The sequence below is a fragment of the Lytechinus pictus genome, chromosome 7, assembly GCF_037042905.1.
Source record: "Lytechinus pictus isolate F3 Inbred chromosome 7, Lp3.0, whole genome shotgun sequence".
In the NCBI taxonomy this organism is placed as follows: domain Eukaryota; kingdom Metazoa; phylum Echinodermata; class Echinoidea; order Temnopleuroida; family Toxopneustidae; genus Lytechinus; species Lytechinus pictus.
In genome coordinates, this window is record NC_087251.1 from 11,085,735 (window position 1) to 11,107,751 (window position 22,017).

The 22,017-nt window shown below is 35.2% G+C and overlaps 1 protein-coding gene across 1 annotated transcript; it reads left to right on the top strand.

Annotated features, from left to right (window-relative positions):
* Positions 1-406: 406 nt before the first annotated feature.
* Positions 407-20,719, top strand: LOC129264970 (NADP-dependent oxidoreductase domain-containing protein 1-like). The gene is made up of 5 exons (XM_064101910.1): positions 407-619; positions 8,214-8,413; positions 9,461-9,808; positions 10,293-10,479; positions 18,637-20,719. Exons 1-5 carry the CDS (start codon positions 423-425, stop codon positions 18,815-18,817), a joined length of 1,113 nt encoding a protein of 370 aa, XP_063957980.1. The 5' UTR covers positions 407-422; the 3' UTR covers positions 18,818-20,719.
* Positions 20,720-22,017: the final 1,298 nt, after the last annotated feature.

Genomic DNA, 22,017 nt, shown 5'->3' on the forward strand with positions numbered 1-22,017 from the left:
ATGAATCAATGAAATGGCATTTTCTTAAAAGAAGTTTTTTATTGTACAGTCAGTATATCCACACATAAATTATTTCACACTCGTTCCTGGAAGAAAACGAAATTTCAATGATCATGAACCATTAAAAAATGCATTTTATGCATTTTATTGAACTTATGTGGAAGCCGGTACGGAAGCTGCTCATATGTTACGTTACGTCACAAATCGATTTTTCATTTACATATTTTCTTAACAATTTTTCTTAACAAGTGCACACCTAGTTACCAAGAATATGTAAAGCATGAAATGCAGAATTGTCATAGGTAGGTGCCGCGGGCGGGGATCTAATTAACCCTTTGATCGAACCACTCGGCCACGACACGATTTTGCGTGCGTTTGTGGGATATCACATTCACGCATGCGCATTAACCTTGGAAACCGAAATGGCGTCTGTTGTGGCCGCAAATTCCCTTGGAAATTTGAGTGACATTACCAAGGATTTGCCTTCTTTGCAGTTTGAAAATGCTTTATCAGAAGATGAGAAGGGACCGTATCTCGCCCTTAGAAAGAGATCTCATGCAATTACCGTATCAGCATGTGCTCAAGCGGCGTATTTTGTGGCAGTATTAAATGAAGCTCGGTGAGCATAAGCGGTCCCATATGTAGATTTCCATGTGTGTTCAATATTGCATGAAGTTACATATTCATTGTTGTTCATTGAGAATGAGTGAGGTATGGTACACTCTAAGCACCAAGGCTATTAATTCCTGTGTTAAAAAAGTGAGTGCACGCGAATTAAATGTTGGACTTAAATTACTAGATCTTACCATGGAGCTCCATGACAAAATCTGTTCTTAAATTAGACTCTAGATATTACTAAATTGAAAAAATGTATAAATACTATACCCAGTTGTTGTGTGTCCGGACAGGTTGTGTGTCCGGACGATCAATTTTAGAAAGTCATTTGGAAAAATTTACAAGGAAAGTTTTATCAATTTTTAGTACAAAATGTCAAGAAATATTATAGAGAACAAAATAGAAGATGATTACAACTATTGATTTCGTATTTGTAGTGTAATCCAATGACAAAAAAGAAGGCTTCAAAAATATAAAGTGTCCGGACACCCGATCCCCCATCCTACTCGCCTGGTCTTTTCTTGGGGTATTGAAGCCTTTTTGTCCAGAACTTGCTCAACTTTTGTGGCAAATTTTGTCGCCATAGGGTTGTGCACATTCTCGTTTAATACTGGTTGTCACGTGACACGGCAATGTCGTTAGGGGCATTTTCACGGTAACTGACATTACACGGCACAATGTTTTCACACCTTTTATTGTGTGTATCTCTAAAACAACAAATGATGGGAGTTTGCTTTTGATAGTGTTAATAAAGTGAACCTTGCTGTATACTCTGATACTAAGTTTTCTTATGTAACATTATTTTTTTACGCATCAGCAAGCAAAAATGTGTCGGTAACTGACATTACGCAAAAGGACATGTAATTTCAGGGTGTTCATTAAAATTGAAATATCTCATGTCCCTGAGTAGATAGCGAAATAATTTGAATATGTAAATATACCTCCGTTACTAGGTTAAGATGTGTCAAAATATTAAACAATTTGTTTTTGTCTTTTGGGGGCTATGATAATTTTTCCACAACCATGCTGGTAACTGACATTACGGTAACTGACATTACACTTAATTTGCCATAGAGATAACACATGGAAGTCAAATGTGTGGAATCATTGCATTGTATCTTCTGTGCAGGGCTTCACATGAAAGTGAGCTTGATGTGGAAGTATACCCGAGTATCTAGGAACATTTCAATGAAAAAACTTTTTCTTTTTCTTAATTCCTTTCTTTGATTTGAACATTTTTATAATTACTTGTCGGTATCTGACAATACACATTAACATTTACCAGTGCTATATAGTTTTCAAAGGCATAATTTTCTTGGTACTTATATGTAAGGCTTTTTAAAATCATAAAAGTTTCATAATACTTCACATTTTTAATTATCAAAAGATAAGAAATGTATGTTTTACTTACTCGGGGGGGGGGGGGTGGGGTAATAGCTGCTACATGTTTTCCTATAGTAATTTAACATTGCATTGACTGTACACATGGATTTTTCTGACTATACACCCATAATATATTCATCAGTTTTATATTGACTTTTTAAACCTTTTCCTTCTCCAACTTCCCCCTCCCCTCCCCCGAATCTCATGCAGCCATGTAGTTTTATTGATTTCTATTCTGGTCAGTGCAAGCAATGCTTGTTCATATCTGTCGGATTTCAATTCTCATCATAATTTGTTTTATCATTTTCTTTGCTAATTTCTTTTTTAAGCTGTCAACAAAAAATAAACTCCAGCTTCTAAACTGAAACTGAACTATTTGTAAATTAGAAAAAAAACAGTTTTAGTAGATCCATGCAACATTGATCAGAACTGTCAAATTTCACTTTTCATCTATACTTGTAAACCAAAAACAAAATTGTATCACACATCCACACTACTAACAGGTATAAAAACTAGGAATTTACTTTTAGCGAGGCAATGCTCAAAAGAATCCTAGAAACTAAAAAAGGGACCCTGGAAATCCCCTTCATCACAATGTTAAGCTTAAAAAATGTTGCAGATTTAGGCAATAGGTTGGGAAAAGTACCCCCTTCCCCCCCCAAAAAAAAAAAAATTGTCTGATACAAACAATTAGGTACTTGGTAAGTTCATGTACAAAACAATTTCATAGTAATTTTTTTTGCACGATGGGAATGCAACTTCCTTCATAATTTCATATAGTATTCCTTGTGAACTATACCTTTTAAAAGTCAATAGCAAGCTCCTTCTGGTGTGACTTTTAAAGTGAAAGACTTAAATAACAAGTATACAATATTTCTTCACCATAAAATTGACCACATATTTGCATTTCAATATTGGTAACGAACGTTTTATCATGGTAACTGACATTACATATATTTAATGGTACCCTATGGCTTCATTGTCAATTGGTAATCTTTAATTTTGGTGTAGAAGGGAGGGGTGTTACCTAGAGAGGAAATCTACCAAGTTTCATATAATATATCCTCTTTTCCAGGAAATGAGAAAAAAAAGTTCATGTTTTCGGTAACTGACATTACATACCATATCACATACTTCATCAATGTTTTTTTATCAGATGAATGAATTACTGGTGTTTCTTTCTGTGGGATTTTAAAAAGTGTTATAATAGCAAGCTAAATCACAGGCAAAAACATCATGATCAAACCTGTTCTTTAAAAATCTGTCAAAACAAAATATGTATCAATATACTATTTTCAACACTAATTTGTATCCATACTTTGGCAGCCATTTTGAAATAAAAAATGGCTGCCAGAGTCGGAAAAAAATTTTGTCTCAGAAACTTCAGGTCTTGTTTTATTAAAAAACATAAAGCATTTGACATGAATATCAATTTGATTTTTTTGCCTCTGTGTCCATCTGTGGTGAAAATGCCCTTAGGCTGTTTGGCCTGTATTCAAGGCGTTCTATCCGTTATGATTTTATATTGAATGAAGCTAATTCCATCAGGTATAGGCCCCTATCAAGTCAAAATCGATACAGGGATCGAGAGGGGGGGGGGGTGGAGCCAAAAATTTCCCAGTCACATGGTATGAAAATGATATTTTTTATGATTGTCCACGATCATTAGGGCAAACCCGTGTGTGGCAGTACGGTAGCGTGATGAGTAAAAAAAAAATAAAATAAAAGAAAGAAAGAGGGCCAATGTAGGCATACATGGCGCGTGGGAATAAAGTTGCTTTATATGTTCCAAGCGAGTGAAGCAAGCGAGAAAAAAACTTTTCGTGCAAATCTAAATTTGAGATAGATATCTTAACTTACACTTTTCCTTTTCTTTTCATTAATTCCCTTCATTTCTTTTTTATCTTGGTTGTTGAACTTTCGGGGGCCCCTAGGCCTAACCCTTCCATCGTGTACCCCCAGTGCAATATCAGCAGGTGGGTCTCGATAACTCTGGATATTTAGCAATTAGACCTATTTATAGAAAAACATAACGTTAATGTTTTGACCCCTTCCCCCCCAAAAAAGGAAAAACAATTATAAACTAAGATATATACATCCCCCTTTTCTCATTTCGCTTTTTATTTTCTCTATTCCCTCCTTATTTTTTTTTTGGGGGAGGGACCTTTTCGGGGGGCACCGCCCCTAGCTACGCGCCTACCAGATGAAGAGGCGAGCGAGCAAAACATTTGTCACTTTTGTTACAAATATCAATTTTGCAATAGATTTTGACATAACATTCAGAATTATTCTCGCATGCATTTTTCTTTCCTTTTGCTTTTTTATGGCCTTTTATTTCTCTTCCCTTTCTCTTTCTGTCTGTCTTTCTTTCTTTCTTTCTTTTCCTTCCTTCATTCCTTTTCTCTTATCCCGTTTTTTTTTTGGTGAAATCCTCTGGACCGGGGATCAAGGGCCAGCCTGCATGCCCCCGGCGGTTTACGCCTCTGCCGTGGATGTAAGCTATATATACGCATGATCTTAATCTTCATTATGATTCAAACTATATAGAGGCGCATCCAAGATTTTCCAAATTAAGTAGGGGGGGCGGGGTGAATTTTCTCAAGTAAAATTTGACAACTCCCAAAAAAGGTTCTTACTAAAAAAAAAAAAACGGTCATTATATTGTCTCGCGTAAAGTTTGACAAGTTAAAAAAAAATGGTCACTCAAAATGAAAGTCATTTTGTCCGCGTAATATTCGGCAAGCCCCCCCCCCCACAAAAATAAGAAAAGGGAAAGTCATTTTGTCCACGTGATATTTGGCAACCCCCCCCCAAAAAAAAAAAAAAAAAAAGGTTTTAACTATAGCAATGATCGAAGGTCATTTTGTCTCGCGTAAAATTTGACAATTTTTTTATAAAGTTGTCACTAAAAAGAAGGTCATTTTTTCCACCATTGATTATATTTGGCAAGCCCCCAACCCCCACCCCCATAAAAAAAAGTTTGTCCCTAAAAGTGATGTATAGAAAGTCATATTGTTAATTTGTTCCCAGTAAAATTTTGAATTTGGCAATTAAAAAAAAGGCAAAAAAGAGAAAAGAATATGAACGAAATATCCCCATTACAAATAATGCTGTACGTGATTCTCATGAGGGGGGGGGGGCACATAACTAGTATTAATAACATATTTAATTCCAAAATGTTTACTATAAATCTCAAAAGGGGGAACGGGCAGAAATGCTCACCCCAACCCCCCCCTCCCCCCCCCCCCCCCCGCCACTGATTCCAATCAATAATGACTTTTCTCTGCAATACTGATGCTTTGAAATCAAGATACTGAAGATTGATACGCTTAACATAAATTATGAACGTCTGACAAAAAGATAACCAACCGATCACCTGACCGATCAGCTGACCAGTACGCGTATCACTTCGGAGTTGATCACTCGTCGCAGCTGTGTGGAACGCTCACCGAAAATCAACAAAAAGGGCCTGAAATGTAAGTTTAACAATAATCGATTTTAATTTCAACTATTTTTACAACTAAATAAAGGTTTGCCGTCCGAATGAAAGGTATATCGGATAACTCTAACTTGTATTAAGGTGTACATTTACCAAAGTCTTGGGTTGGAAATCAGAACAGCATTGTCCAACCCATAATTTGGGTAATGTCGCCTATGAGGTCCATACATGTTAATGTTTGGACCTCATTGGTACTAGGAGTGGTATGGTAGGGGGTCCTAAGGCTAAAGCTACGCACCACTCCATTGCGCATGCAATTCCAATGGCAAAATAAATGTGCACTCTAGCTCTGTGTGTGAAGCTGTGACTGCAGAGTGACGAACGATCCCTGGGCCTGGCTATTCAAGTTATGAAAATATGAAGTTTTCTAGTTCTACACTCCAGAGACCAGAGCAGGCAGGTAGCCAGGGGGGGGGGGGGGGCGGTCGCCCCCCAAAAAACGTCCCCAAATAGGGAAAAAAGAGAGGAGAAAAGGAAAAGCGAAGGGAGGAAAGGGAAAAAAGGTAGCTTTGTGGGGTTTTTTTTTTATTTATTTTTTTTTCTCAAAAGAGAAACTCCTTTCACTCTTGCTCTAAATTTTTTTTTTAGCGAGTTCGATGAAACGGCAGTTTCGTAATTTATATACACGAAGACTGGGCTCCGTAACACAAAGATTAGCGATGAATCGCTAAATGAACTGACCAATCAATATCAATGTTGGACGCGCATATTAGGGTTGAAATACTGACCTGGGACCAATCAGTGCGGTTCTTTCATATTTGCAATTCATCGCAAACCTTTGTGTTACGGAGCCCAGATGTTGCAAACTCATCAAAGCTTTTTCTAATTGATCTTTTACCTTTCTTAAGACATCTATGTGTAGAGGAGAAGTTTCTTGTTCTTTCGATACCATTTATTTTACTACAATCTCTGGAAAAGTGGAAAATTCAGAGTTTTGAAATCCATTGACTTCGGAACACTACGCGATTGCGTTTTCACTGGAGGCCGCCATTTTGTTGAAATTTCTGACTGACCTCTGCACTCTGATACTACTTCCGGGGCATCAAACTTGCATAAGGCCGCTGTCGACAGTGATTTTCCGCTACAGGAGATTCTAAGCTTTCATTTGATACCAAGATTGTCGAGGTTTTGAACATTTTTTCTGGTGTTCAAAGTCAGAGAACAATAAGTCTTATTTTTTGCCTATATTTTCAGGTATTTTCTTGATGAAAAACATGTAAAAAGAGCATGAAGGAGGGGGAGAAACCTAGTAGAAATCCATATTTTCTGAAAGTTTGAAGTTTTCTGAATGTAATGGTATACAATGTTAATGCATTCATACAATCGCATGGAATCGCATACGGTTGAAAAAAAAAAAGCCACACATGGAAAATGAGGAATTTCGTCGACCTCGTATTGACTCATTATGTACTGTAATTATATGGCATAGATTTTTTTTTAGTTTGTCTTTCAATTAGGAAATATGTTGCCTTGTGATATTTCTATTGTTGAAATTCATTGTAAATTTGTGTTGTGAATGTGATATTTGTCTGGGGAGTGGGGGCAATTGTTACCAAAATTATATATATATATATATATATATATATACCTTATATAGATTTCTATAGATATATAATATATTATGTCATTCACTTCAATGTTATTCAAGTTAATTTTGTCAATTTTTTTTTCTTTGATCCTTTATTATAGAAATAATGTAGTCTATTATTATTATTAATGTTATCATTATCCTTAATATTTATATTATTATCATCATTATTATGATAATTTTTTGTTATTATTGTCATCGGTAGTATATGAAAAAAAAAATGTTACTACTGACTGTTATAACATTTGAAAGGGGTCACATCTTTAGTTCGTATGCCTTTTATTTAGTAAGAGTAAACTGCTCTTGTTTACAATAATCTTTATTGTACAATTATTTCATTAATATAATGTGCCCTGTTCAATTAAATTTATTGCTTTGATAATTGTTTCCATCAATTGGAGAAGATTGGAAAATTAAATATGGTTTAATTGCTCATATGGTATGACATCACACTATGTTTTGTTGATCTCTAGATTGCCAAAATGCATTAAGGATTGCATCAATGTTTTAGTTTACCACACAGTACCATATTTGGTAGCAATTAACTAGCAGTCATGAAGAATTTAGCTGCAATTGATGAAAGATCGAAGACCATGTGTGTCTAAATAAATTGTATAAATTGTGAATATTTTGTGAACAAAATTAAGCCTGAAGAATAATTTTTGAAAAGTCCGCGAAGTTTGGACACCCAATCATACTTGTAAGTTGGTATAAATGTATGATACATATGTATGTTTTGCGGTTATTGAGACCTCCATTTTCAGCCTAAATTTCCGCTCCAGAGCATCACCAATTCAGAAAGCCATAGCAATTTCTGTTTTTCCATTCCAGAGACTCACATTTGTGATTTTTCATTCCAGTGCACGCCCATCATGAACTACTCCGCTGGTTGGAGTGGCAAGCTCGATCGGCATAGTGCTGGGCTGCCAAAGCTCCCCGCAGCTAGAATATATAGAATCAATTTAAACACGCAAATAAAGTATGAGTAGAAAATGGTTAATATTAAAGATAAAATATGATATGATAATTATACAATGGACATTAAATGAAAAGAAACCTTAAATCTTACATAATTATGTTTACAAAAATGTTTTGAGATTTTTCTTATGTTTCTCCTGCAATTGACAGACAGAAGATCCTTCACTTGAAAACTCCACAACAATCAAAGTCATCCAAATTTTTGCAGAAAGCGCCCCCCAGAGATCCTGTGAAGATAGGGATCATTGGATGCGGACGTATAGGGAACCATTTGGCTAATTGTCTTCTCACATATGCAGATGTTTTGCCACAAGAGCTGGTAATATCTACACGGCGACCAGAAACACTGGGTAAGTAGCCCGATGGTAGCACTTCCTTTTCAAAGGCATAATACATACATGTAATCAATCCCCATGTCAAACAATAATCACTTTTTATTTGTAGTTTCAAGTACATTCTCAGCAATTTAGACCCCCTTTTTACATGAATACAGATACCAATTAAAACTTTAAAACAACCCTCTCTATTTTAGCATTTCAAGTAACCTACACTTTTACAACAGCACCCCTTTTTGAGATAACTAGTATATCAAAGTTATCTTTCCCAATAACCTGTGTGAACAATTCAGTAGTTTAGTATTCACCATAATGCTGTGCATAATGCATTGCGCAGAACAGTTAGCTTCTTATTCTCATGATATTTAATTCTCATACTGCGCATTACATGATGAATTCACGAGTACCCTGTTGGTCATGCATGGTTCCACAGGCATTTGACTGGAATTACATGTTGCGAAGTACATATAATTATCAAAATAGATTTTTTTAAATATGCAGTACAAAAACTACAAAAATAGTAAGATGAACTAGTCCATCCCGATTTAGTTTCATGAAATTTAATCAAACCGGTTAGGATATAATTTATAAAGAATGATGAATTTGTCTTTAAAATTTGAAATACTTTGAATGTTAACCGGTTGAAAACTGAACCCACATATACATGTATACAGGCTGGAGTCTATTCTAACGAAATCAGTCTCCATTGGGCTAAAATGTAACTTGAAATTCTGACTGGCTTTTAACAATCTACCGGGTGCTTGAGTACCTGACCTTTCATAAGAAATTTTGTGTTACTTGCAAAAGGACAGGTGCAACATGTGGGAAATATAACCCTTAATCTATAATTGGTCTGGTCACATGGTCTATTGACCCAATGCTTTGTAAAAACAGTGACAACCAAATTTTGGACCCCACCTTTACATGTAGGCCTACATAATGAATAGAATCATGTGATTGTCTAGTTTTGCTTGTTTTAAAAGAGCATGTGAGTTATTGTTTTTTCAGTGTCAACAACATTGTCTCATTTTTATACAAGAAACATCCTTTTTATATCCTCAGCCCTGTTGAAGAAGAAGGGGATAGAATGCATCTATGACAATGTAAAGGTGGCATCCTCGGTGCATCTGCTCTTCCTCTGCGTGCTTCCATCACAGATGGCCACAGTAGCTGATGATATCTGCACCGTCATCCCACCACATTGCACCATCTACACCTTCCTCAGTTCTGTGCCCATCCCGCGGTTGAGACGCATGTTGGACGCTCAGGCCATCATTAGGCCAGAGTTTACCTGGGAGCGGTCAGGGGGAGGAGGAGAGGGGATGGTATGGGATTGCACCAAGGATGTCTGTATCACCCTGGAGAACCAAGAACAGGTTGAGATGACCTGTCCACTTGCTGAGCAGAGGAGTAAGTTTGATGTTTGTACCCTGAATACTTCAGGTTCTGAATTAATGCAGATATTCTATGCCTAGAAAATTTAGTTTCTGTTTCAAATTTGATTTTGATAAAGGAATAGGGAATCGATTTTGTAATTGAACCTTCACCCCTGGAATCCCTGTCCAGATTTGGAAACTCAGTGTATTGCAAAATTAATTTTGTAAATACATCATTGTTGTCATCATCTTCAGCAGCAGCATCATCCAAATTATTATCTCCCTCATAATCAATATCTTCATCAACACAGGCACCACCACTTCATCTTCATTCCCATCATCGGTTCCACCATTATCATCATCGTCATGATGACTATCATTTTTTTCAGACTATCTATAACATGAGGTTATTCAGCGTCTGAAAAAACACTGCTTTCCATACCTTTACAAAATTTCTTGAAAATCTTTATTTGTAAACTTTATGTTTTGGGTGTTTTTTCTCATTATTTTTTTTACAGGTTCTATTGTCCAGACAAAAGAGAAGTGGGCGGAGATGGTACTCTACTCGTTTGTCAACATGTGTACCAGGGAAGGTCTAGAGAAACAACAAACCATAGCGGTCACCAACGAAGTTATCCTGGGGCAGTCGTCCAGTCAGGAATACCCCACAGAATTTAGGGCAATGGATTTCACGCGACGCCCAACGTAAGTATATAGTTCTATGCATTAGTTGTGAGACTCCAGCCTTAGGGCTTAGGGGCTCTTGCTCATCTTTCAAAATCTATTTCTCATGCTTTCATCTCAGCTTATCTGTCCAACTGGTGATCTCACAATGAGGAATGGGCTTCTTGTCAAAACCTCTCTGAGTGATGGTCTTTAAACTTGGCATATCCTTCCTCACTTATACCCTGTTTTATATTATCATAAATTTTACAAGAATTCCAACATATATATAATCCTACACTATGTAAAATGTATTTGTTTTGAGACTCCTTTATGAGGGGCTTTTGCCCATCTCCTAAATTGCTCTCTCATACCTTCATCACAGCCTATAGCAATCCACACAAACAAAGAAAGTTGTGTATTGATTTGGAGCGAATCCAGTACCTCATATCTGGGCCCTATAATACAAAGCTTCACAATTAATCTAGCATCTGATTTGTACAATTAATTGCACATGATAATCATTGCAAAGAAAGGTAACATTCAGCCCAGCAGTCAATCACTAAACTTAATATGTTATGGAGCCCTAGATTAAAACAAAAATAAGTTGGAGCCTTGGATTTTGTCTCAAGGTAGCCATGAGAGTGTGATTCAAGCTATATTTGAAAAGGATTAAAGATATACAATTTTCTGTGGTGTTTAAGAGCAAGATAAGTAAGAATACCAATGGAAAAAGGTAATGAATCTTTAAGGAAACTGAAGTAGGCTTATGATGTAAGTGTATTGTGTATGTAGCTCTACCTTTTGAATCAAGTTTAATATTTTTGTTAGCTTGTTTCCCCAAGACTGGTAAAAAAGCCAATTAGTTTTCAGCAAAATTTTCAGCTAAATTGAAACTGGGGGAAATAATCTGGATTATTATTAATTCCAAACTCTTGCTTTGATACAATCTTCATATTTTGTTTTCATGATACATTTACACCACACTCTGTAGGGAAAGTTGTTTCTTTCCTGGTTTGAACAAAATTATTTTTCAGCTCGAATTGTTCAATTAACTTAAATGGTCTGCACGTTCTTCCCCCTTACCCACCCCCCTCCCCGTAAGTTAGGAGATTATTTGAAAATATATACATGTATTCATATAACTCTCCGTGCTCATAATTATCCTATTAGGTACCTTCAACATGACACAATATCAAAAGCAAAAGAGGAACATTACCATTGCCTATTATATGGTCCTTTAATTTGGCAACACATTCACCAGAAATTCCATCCCATGCTTGGTTTGTGTTTCTGAACTTTTTTACCTGGCAGAGAGCAATACTGTTTGTGTCCAACAATTGCTAGTTTTGGCAAAAACATTATTGTAATAGCTGCATTTGTATCTGGTCTGGAAATGGATTCTTGAGTTTAGATAGCGCCCACCCTCATTAAAAGTTCCATTGTGGGATGGCATAATGGCAGGAAAAGGGCAAAAGACTAACCTGGATGGTTAGGCCAGCATACATGTATGTTGACATATGTACAGTAAGCTGTTTTATCATATATTCCTTACTTGATCATAATATCGTCATATCAAATTGTTTATATCAATAAATTCTCTTTAACAGATAGCATTTCTTCTATTTTCTAGATGGCAGGAATTGAATTTTTGAAAAATAACAGTTGTATAATTTCACGAAGCACTTGACATAACAAAACCTAACTACTAACTAATTTCAATTACTTATCTAACTGAACTACATGTATTGTAAAGTCAGGAAATAGGATTGAATGATGAAACAGCTTGACATAGTATATGGCAAGGCATTTGATCCTATGAAGTTACTAGTAACATGTATGCACAAGTATATCCATACATCACTTGATATTTTCAAAGGAGTGCACCTCTTGCATGTGATAATACCTCAGGTTGTTATCTTTTGAACCGTTATTTCCTTTGGGACACCTTCCCACAATGCCCACAGTACCCAATCACATGGCAAGAAAATGATGTCATGTCTGATTGTGCAATCACATCAGTTCTCATGCCAGCTGTGCTTTGACTGGTGGTTATGTGACTCTGAACTGATGCATTATGGGCAGGAAGTCAGGATAATGTATTGGCTGAATACTTCCGTTCTCAATATCCTCCTTTCCTGATCAATTCTCATTGACCTGATCATGAGAGTGACCTTTGCTCAGAAGGTCGCCTTTCGTAATTCGTATAAAGGTTGAGGAAAGAATTGACTTGGTTTTATATATAATGGTGTATTCATATACATGTAACCTGGCTGAATACGAAGTAATACAAGAAGTTAGTGGCATTAGGCAAGCCCCCCCCCCCCCCCAAAGAAAGAAGAAAAAAATGATGAAATTATTTTTATTGTTCAATAAATGAATGATTTAACCTAATTCTGCTTGATTAAAAGATACACTTTTTTCAAATATATTAATTGATTTCATCAAGCTCTGCCTCGTTTAAAAGATTTCTGATTTCTTTTAAAAAGTAAAGATGAGATAACCACATTTTTGTAGGATTCAGAAACACATTCCTTTTATCATTTCTCTCATGGATTTCTATGTTGCAGGGGGTAAACTTTGGCATTAATCCAAACTCTTGCACGAGAAGTTTTGGGATTTTCGAGGAGTTATCACAAGAAGTGATACAAGCAATGGTATGGTAATTGGATGACCCATGGGAGGGGGGCGATTCATTAAACTATTCTAAAATTTATGCATAGCTTTATAAACTCTTGGACAATGGCAAGTCCAGTTGATTTCTAAATCAACTTTTATCACATGAAGATGAAATACAGGTTTTATTATTCTAAAACTTGTGTGGTCTCTCAATAGTCAAAAACTTAATGCAAGCTATATGGAGTCACATTGATTTATGAGCAAACATGACAGTGTGACCAACTTAGAAAATAGAATGTTTTTATTACTATGGGAGACAAGAATGTATGGGAATCTGAATCTTCATTAACACTGATATAAACATGAGATCTTGTATAGACTTTGTTAGTAATATGACCACTCATTTTCATACTTTTCATAGCTGCTTTATAGTTGAAAGATTTGGATTCTGGTAGTGTTTGCCCCCATTTTTCTCAAAATGACATCAAAGCTAGATTAGAAAGTTATATCAATAAACATTTGTCAATTGGCCCTAGTATTATAATAGGGATTATTCCCCTTTTCAGAAAATGAAAGAACAATTTATCTCTTAGTTGACATCCCTACATGTTTCCGTACATGTATTTTTGTAGCAAAAAAAATTGAAACAAAAGCTGCCTATTCATGTAGTTTAAACATTAAATGTGGGAAACCCCAATATCAACTTTTCATGATTCATTTTTCCTCCTTGTTTTATTTGTGGATTTAGAGGACATTTATTCTATTCAAGTTGAATTACTGATTTCTTTCTTATATATTTGGAAAATGTCTCATCTATTAAGTGTATCAGCACTTAATTTCCTTATTTTGTTAATATCTTATGTGATCACACTCTTGAGTCTTTAGGCATGGTTTAAATCCACATGTTCCCTATTGTGATATGAAATAGAAATGCAGTTTAATCTAATTGACACCCCCTCCCCCTGTTGAAATGTATGAAAAGAAATGAGCAAGAGAGGTGTGGGGCGGGGAAAGGGGAAAAATCAGAGAAATCATGATCTATTAACACATTTTTTGTTCCTAATACCTTATACTCATCCCCCTGAGTTTTTTTTTTCCACGATTAGATTTGTTGTTGAAAAATTTTTGAATTTGGTTCAAACCAATTATATTATATATCTTGATTTCAAAGTTTTTCTTCTGAGACTGCCTGGTTTGGTTTCATTAGTCATTAGTGATTGTTTTTCAATCGCTACTTGCCAATTGAGTTTCATGTATGACCTTGCTTGATTATACTTTGCTGCTTGTTTGAATCAATTCTACCATGAGTCGTGTTAAAATAAGCATAATACACTAATGTGTTTCTCATACTTTCCATCCTTGTTTGTTTCAGTCAAGCACATGGTTATTCATTTAAGAGTGTTATAAAATTGTTTTTCAAATATGATATATTTACCTGTTGTGATCAGAAATGAAAGGTTAAATACATTTGATTGAGGATGCAGTGAAGCTAAAATCTGTTTTGAAGCAGTATAATTTTTACATGTCAGTCCATGACTAGTATTAGGGACATTTTTGCGCTCCTGATTTTAGAAAGTCATGGGTCCATAGTCGTTCTTCTTATAGACAAAGCCAGATATTTGATTTTCTCTTGTGTTTTTGTGCCATTACATATAAGTATGTACATGTAGATTCAGTTATGAATACATATCCGGGTCCTGATTTTAGGAGTTACACACATGTATGCATGTTCTATCTACATGAGTTGCAAACCCAGAATCAATGGAAGCATTTCACGAAGCATCTCGTCATTGATTTTTGCTGATAAATTTGCGCTCAGCCAATCATATGCAAAAGATTTCAGTTTGCAACAGTTGTCTGTAAAATCATCATTTAGGAACAACGTTCATGAAAACGGCTCCAACAGACTTCAAATGTTCGACAGTAATTTAACTACATCACTTCCCAGTTTTAACACTGTAAAAATGCGGTCAAATAACATTTAATTGGGACTTTCGCTGCACACAAAAGAGGGACGGGGTCGGAAACCCCCAATGACCCCCGGGTTTGCCCAAGTCAGCAAACACTGCAGCAAACACAACCCCATTTTCATTTCATAACCTGCAAACCCATGCTACTCTCATGGTATGAGTCATATTGTTATTAAAAAGAAAAGTAGAGATCAATCGTCATCCAATCTACTTCTAATTATAGACAGTGACATTCTACTCACATCTATCAACTACATGCTAGGCTCTCAAATGACAACGATATTCAGATGAAATTCTCTAAATTCACCTTCAGGATACACTAGCTACCGATATTAACAATTTTAGATGATAATTATCATTCAAATGGTAGGTTTGATGAAATTTATAGTGAATCATGTGATTTGGTCAATCTGTAAAATTTACATTTTGCTCATGTCGAAGTGCCCTTTCAAAATGATTCAATTTGGAACAAGCCAGGAAAAGTGTTATACCTGGGTTTTCTTTTCTGCTTAGTTTTGTCTTAGTTTTAGTTTGGTGATTAAATTATGTATTTTTCTCTGATCCAGGTTGTGTCATCCTTATTCATCATCGATATATGCCAAATTTTGTTTTTTACAGATAGGGAATATGTTTATCGTCTAAAGGTTGGATCGTCTTAAGGTCAAACTGGCGTTTTGTCCAGGGTTATATTGTTTCAAGCACTCTTACCATTATGGTATGAGTATCCACTTTAATCAAGGATGGGACGGTTATTGCTTAAAGGTGGAATTCAGGTTTTATGGCTTTGTGGATGATGTAATGTAAACATATTTTGATTTTGTTACTAAAATTGATGTAAATATGTTTTTTTCAGTACCAATCTGAAAGTATTTTATGTCTAAGGAAATATATTTTTAAAGGAAGCAAATGAGTCTACACTCTACAGTTTATTCAAAGAACGATGTGATTCTTTTTTCAAAGTGACTTTTTATAATGGTCTTCCAGTTTCCCACGTTACAGAATTTAGTCTTATATCTAACATCAGTGAGTTTACATCTATAGTTTATCAAATTTTATCTATATTCTAGTTAATTAGACTAAACAAGATGTTTTGAATTTGTACTTGTATTATTTTCGATAAATTTTCAAAATCAAACGATCGGTTTTGGACGTTTTGAACGTTTTGAACGGTATATTGCCACTTGGTCCCCTTGGTCTACATGTATCCGCTTCGTCTACTTTCCATCTGGTTTCATCTCACATTGTTTTAACGTAGTTGTTCACCTACCACCAATTCGTCTACTAGCCATTGTTTGAATTGCCATTTAGCACATTACCATGTTGTCTAATTTCCAGTAAGGCTATTCCCATTTCATCTACTGTGCTCTTTTTCCGACACCACTTAGGCTTTGTGTAGATGAAACATTTTTTTTTTCATTTGACAAAGTGCAAAATAATCTTTAGACGAATAGGAAATAATACCATCTGAAAATTAGACCAAATGATGATTAGACGAGGTGGGTAGTAGACCAAATTACAAAAAGACCAAATTGTAGACCAAATGGGGTTGCATGTAACCTATGTCGTACTAGACTCTCTGATAAGTAGACCAACTGCTTGTGGACCACGTGGGAGTTATACATTTTCTGAACTTATCTCATGATAATAAATTTATGTTCGTTCATTTATTTATTGGTTCGGGGGTTATTAGTAAATATGAAGCAATCATACCCATTTTGATGTCATAGTAATCTCATACTCTCAATACAATTTTATATAAAATCTAAATTAAGTTAGCTTAAAAAGCTTGAATATTTCACCTATTAAACCATAAGTATCATAATTATCTGGCAATGGGCGGAAGATAAGATCTAAGTAGTAGAATATATATATTAGAGAGAGAGAGAAGAGAAAATAATACTTAAAACTTTTTGTTGGAACTGAATGCATTACCTCTTTGTCTCAATTGTCTCTTCATCTGTATCCAAACAATACTTTGCTTAATTAATACAAATTTGCTCTGTGCTTCAGAACAGGAAAGTTTTCTCGAATTTTCACTACTACCGTGACATTCAAGGAAATAAGTTTTTCTCTTCCCAAAATAAACTGGAAGTATAGTTTATTTTCCTGACATTTTCAGCACATTCCTCATTTGGACTGATAAAGCGGTAAATCAACATACTGATTTTCGCCTTAATGTTGCTTGCCATTGTGTGTTCCAAATATAGAGTTCTTCTCCCCATCCATTTCCCTTGGTAATACTATATTCTTGTGAAGATTGAAAAACATAAACTAAGCCAACAAATAGAGGAAGTCGTTTGGATATCAATTATTGAGAAGAAAATGAACGTACATGACCAAGCCAATTCTCGAAGTTGGATATGCATTTATTATTTTATTTCACAATTATATTCAAGACGACCTTTCATTGCGTTTTACTTTTTTAAAGGTCAAGTCCACCCCAGAAAAATGTGATTTGAATAAATAGAGTTAAATCAAACAATCATTATGCTGAAAATTTCATCAAAACTAAGAAAGCTGTGATATTTTAATGTTTCGCTTATCTTTCACAAAACAGTGATATGCACAACTCAGTGACATGCAAATGAGACAGTCGATGATGTCCATCACTCACTATTTCTTTTTTTTTTTTTATTGTTTGAATTATACAATATGTCATTTTTTACAGATTTGACAATAAGGACCAACTTGATTGAACATATACCGGTAGTATTAAACATTACACATGTTCAGGGAGGAATTAATCGTTGTTTCACAGGACAACAGGGAAAAAATTGGAATATTTCATATAATAAAATACAAAAGAAATAGTGAGTGATGTTATCAGTCTCCTCATTTGCATACCTACAAGGATGTGAATATAACTTTTTTGTTTTGTGAAATTTAGCTAAACTTTAAAATGTCATAACTTTCTTATTTTACTTCTGATTTTGATGAAATTTTCAGTGTTATGCATGTTGGATTTTTCTCTTTTTATTTGAATCAACTTTTTGTTGGGGGTGGACTTGTCCTTTACAAAATAAATCGCACAGTAAAGACGTTTTTATGTTCACATGATGGATTTGATTATGTTATCTGCGTCACAATATCTCTGTTTTTTTAAGGGGGGAGGGTAATGGATTAAATCGAGACAACAGCTCATTTCCCCTTCCCATTTTATGGTCTTTTAGTATTTTTTTCATTGTGATTATATTATTTTATTACCATCTTCATCCGTTTCCTCCCTTATCTACCGCATTCCATCCTTCTCACTTTTTTGTTATCCCGTGTCTCATATCTATTCTCCATCACTTCCTTTTGAAATATTTTTTTACTCACTTTTATCGTCTGTTCCTTCGTCCATACACCTTTTACCATCTTCCACCCCTTACTACCCATTTTCCACTCCTCTTCCATCTCCCCTCTTCTCTCTACTCTACTCCCCTGCCTTTCCTTTCCTTTGTCCCATTTCTTTAATTACTTCCCTCCCTTTCCACTTAACCTTTCCTCTATCGTCTTCCCTAACTTTTAAATTTCATCCCTTCCCTTGGCTACACCCCCTCGCTCTTTCCTAACTCTCTCCCATTCTCTGTTTATACGCCATTCCTCCCCTCCCTTTTGCTCCTCACAGCTTATTTCCAGTGTTCGACATGTCTGCTGTGGCAGCCAACCAGACACCTTTGACACAAACCATCAACGAAAACCAACAACTGAGGGCGCTCTTTGTCAAGAAGTACAAGAACGTATTCGATAAATTCTACTACTGGAAGGGCATCAAACAAATCAAACCAAAAACTCAGGAAATCACGTGACCAAATACCAGTCATGAGAATTTAGAATCATAAACTGATATTCATCGTATTAGTTCTATTTTTATTATATATTACAATAACTTTCCATCGTTATTGACCTTCCTGTTTGTTTAATAAGAAATTTACAAATTGTTGTTTTTATATGTCGCATTTTCTTTGTGCTCACATTCCTTTAAAAAAATGTCTGTACTAGAATATTGAGAATAATATGAATAGTATAATTCATTAATTTAATGGAAGTAAATGGTATAGCATAGTCAGAGTAAGGAAGGGCAGTATTCTATTTCATTAAATACGTGTATGATACGATATTGCGATGGATGAAGACTTACAATGTAACAAGTCAACTCGATGAGTAGTTTACCTTGCTTAATGTGACAAAAGGTGGCGCTGTTCTAAATTATCAGAGAGATCATATTTACGATCAATTAAACATAGACATAGGATCTTTATGAAAAGTTAATTTGGATTTAGTTTTACGAACAATCTCACACCATTAGAGCATGTGAGCCTTTTAGTGTGAAATATACCAAAGAATTTATTCTCTCCAAGTCTTCCATTATATAAAAAAAAGAAAAACAGGGACATAATTCTGGTTCAAATTGAGTAATTTTCATCCAAATCATCAAAAATTAGCTTCCTTCAGAGCTTTGAGTAAATTTTGTAGGAAATATATAAAAATATTATTACATGTACCTGAATGTTTACACGTTTACATAATGGCTACAAACAAATCTACACAAAGCTTCCATTTTATTATGCTATATTACAAGTTACTTGAATGATAAATACAGACATGGTTTTACATTTTAAAAAAAATCAATGTTATTTACACCCCTTTGAGGGGATTATGTTAGCTATCGCAGAGGTGGACGAGTTTTCGACGGATGACATAATTCATGCTGTGTTTTCTGCAGCAGATATCCATGCGAACTTGAAGTGACGTAGACCTAATGCTAATGAAATAAACTGGTATATGGTGCCGTTTTAGCTGTCACAACATGCCCCAAATCGAGGTAATCTTACCCTTACTGTACGAGAGTCACCCAAGATAGAGACTGAAGGTGACAACTTAACGGGAAGGGGGTGGCGTACCCAAATGGGATCAAATTTGTGTTGTTTGCTCATTGTGAAATGATTGCTGTTTTGTTATACAATTTCCTTTTTTATAAGGGAGCCGGCAGTGATTGTGTAAAATACAAATGTGCAATCATGCAAGAATTGGCATCATTGAAATTAAATTTAATTTCATCATTCTAAAAGTAAATTGATAATGTGACATAATGATGCATGATATCCATCTAAATGTGAATGAAACAAAGATATTGTTTAATCGGTCGGTTTACATTTTGTAAAAAAGGGGTTTTCCAGTTTTTCGATTTTCTTTTGTCTTCATCTGTTACTCGATTTAAAGAAGACGATGGAGATTTATCTGATCGTATTTTGTAAACTTTAATTCATTTAATGCTATTTCTTGCCTTATTTATGATTTCTCTTTTATTTTTCTTAAACACATCATCTTTTGTTATAGGCTATTGCCCCGTAAATGTTAGTAATAGGCCATTCTAAATATTTTTGATAATTGATTCTGATATTATGTGAATAAATATAAAATGAATCAATAAGAGTATTCAAACAATTCTGAATTTATGTGAATGAACGTTTAGTTTTGTCGTTGAAAATAAAATGCAAATATATCGATATCAAAAATTATTCTGACCACTATTCTTTCTTTGTTTTTTTTGTTGATAAAAAAAAATCTTACGGTTAAAGTAAATTATCTTTCTTTCTTTTGTTTTGGTTTTTGTTTTGTTGTTAATATTTTGTACATAGCATGAGTAATTACAAGGACTTGGGGTTAAGATAATTCAGGGTGCAAAAAAAAGTCAGAATGGAGAGTGGAAGGTGAAAAAAAAAAGGAACAGAGAATTAAAATAGATATTCGGAAAGAAACGCTTCCCAATCCAAGGGGCAATATATGGGGCCATGTCCCCTTCCCGGTTGATCAGCAAGCAAAACAAGAGAGAGAGAGAACAAAATAAGTTCATCGAGTCCGGCGACTTCACATTATTGCACCAACCACACCCTGCGAAATGGAAAACCTGTGGCTTTGAAGCGATCTAAATTTTCGCTTTTGATAAAAGCACTTTTCCTCCTGGTCCCTTCTCTCCCTTGCACAAGTCAAGTGCCCCTTCACTGTAATGCCCTATTGCATAACTTCTACCGTATAATACTCGGTTTCGGTGGTGAATACGATATTACATTCCACGTGTTGGACACAGATGTGATAAAAGAGGTAATGTATATATATATATTATATATATATATACGTATATATCACTCAGTTAGTGGAATTTGTATTAGCATTTTTATTCCGTCTTTGAGGTTCAAAATGAAACGTTTCACTGGCGAAAGAAGCAAAGAAAAACTCTTCCTGGAACACAACCGCCCTTTCCCTTCACTATCTTATTGTTACTGGATAAATAAGCGATTTTTTTGGTGCTCTGTCGCTACGCTCCCTTGCACGTTTTCGGGAATGACGTCACAGACCTCCATCCTGGATCCGATTTTCGTTTTCCTAACCCTGACATAACATGTTAATATGCAACAAAATCATATGCTTATACACACGTGATTAAAAAAAAAACCGGGGGAGGTATATACGTATAGCTACATGTTTTTGAAAAAGAAGGTAACATAAAGGGTTTAAAGGAAAGCTTTATAATTATGCCCCCGCAGACGAAGTCCGGAAGGGGGCATTAAGCGTTGCCCCTGTCCGTCCTCCCCCCCCCCCCCCACTTCCGCGCAATAACTCGAAAAATATTTAATGGCTTTAAAAAAAATTGGTGTGTAGGTAGATGACACCAAAATACAGGCTAAGTTCGAATTCGGAGTCCGCAGGTCAAAGGTCACAGCTCATTATACAGTGCGTCCCAGAAAAAACGAAACCGAGATTTAGCGATGATTTATCACAACTTAATCATGAATAAAATAGACAAAATGACCTACCAATGCAAAGCTTAGAATATCATCTTTCATCTGATATTACTTAGATTATTCCTCATTCACGCATGAGTGAGCAAAAACAATTTGAAGAAAGGATACCAAAAACTCATTTGGCGGGGGTATCTGAATTTAAAAAAGAAAATCACATGTCTAAAAAGTTCAATATCTGCTCTTTTATTTGATCCTTAATCACA

Excerpts from the sequence above, each read along its gene's own strand:
- LOC129264970 (XM_064101910.1), top strand. The coding sequence starts at position 423 with ATGGCGTCTGTTGTGGCCGCAAATTCCCTTGGAAATTTGAGTGACATT. Across the intron at positions 8,414-9,460 it reads ACGGCGACCAGAAACACTGG|CCCTGTTGAAGAAGAAGGGG; the intron begins GTAAGTAGCCCG and ends TTATATCCTCAG. Across the intron at positions 10,480-18,636 it reads GATTTCACGCGACGCCCAAC|CTTATTTCCAGTGTTCGACA; the intron begins GTAAGTATATAG and ends TGCTCCTCACAG.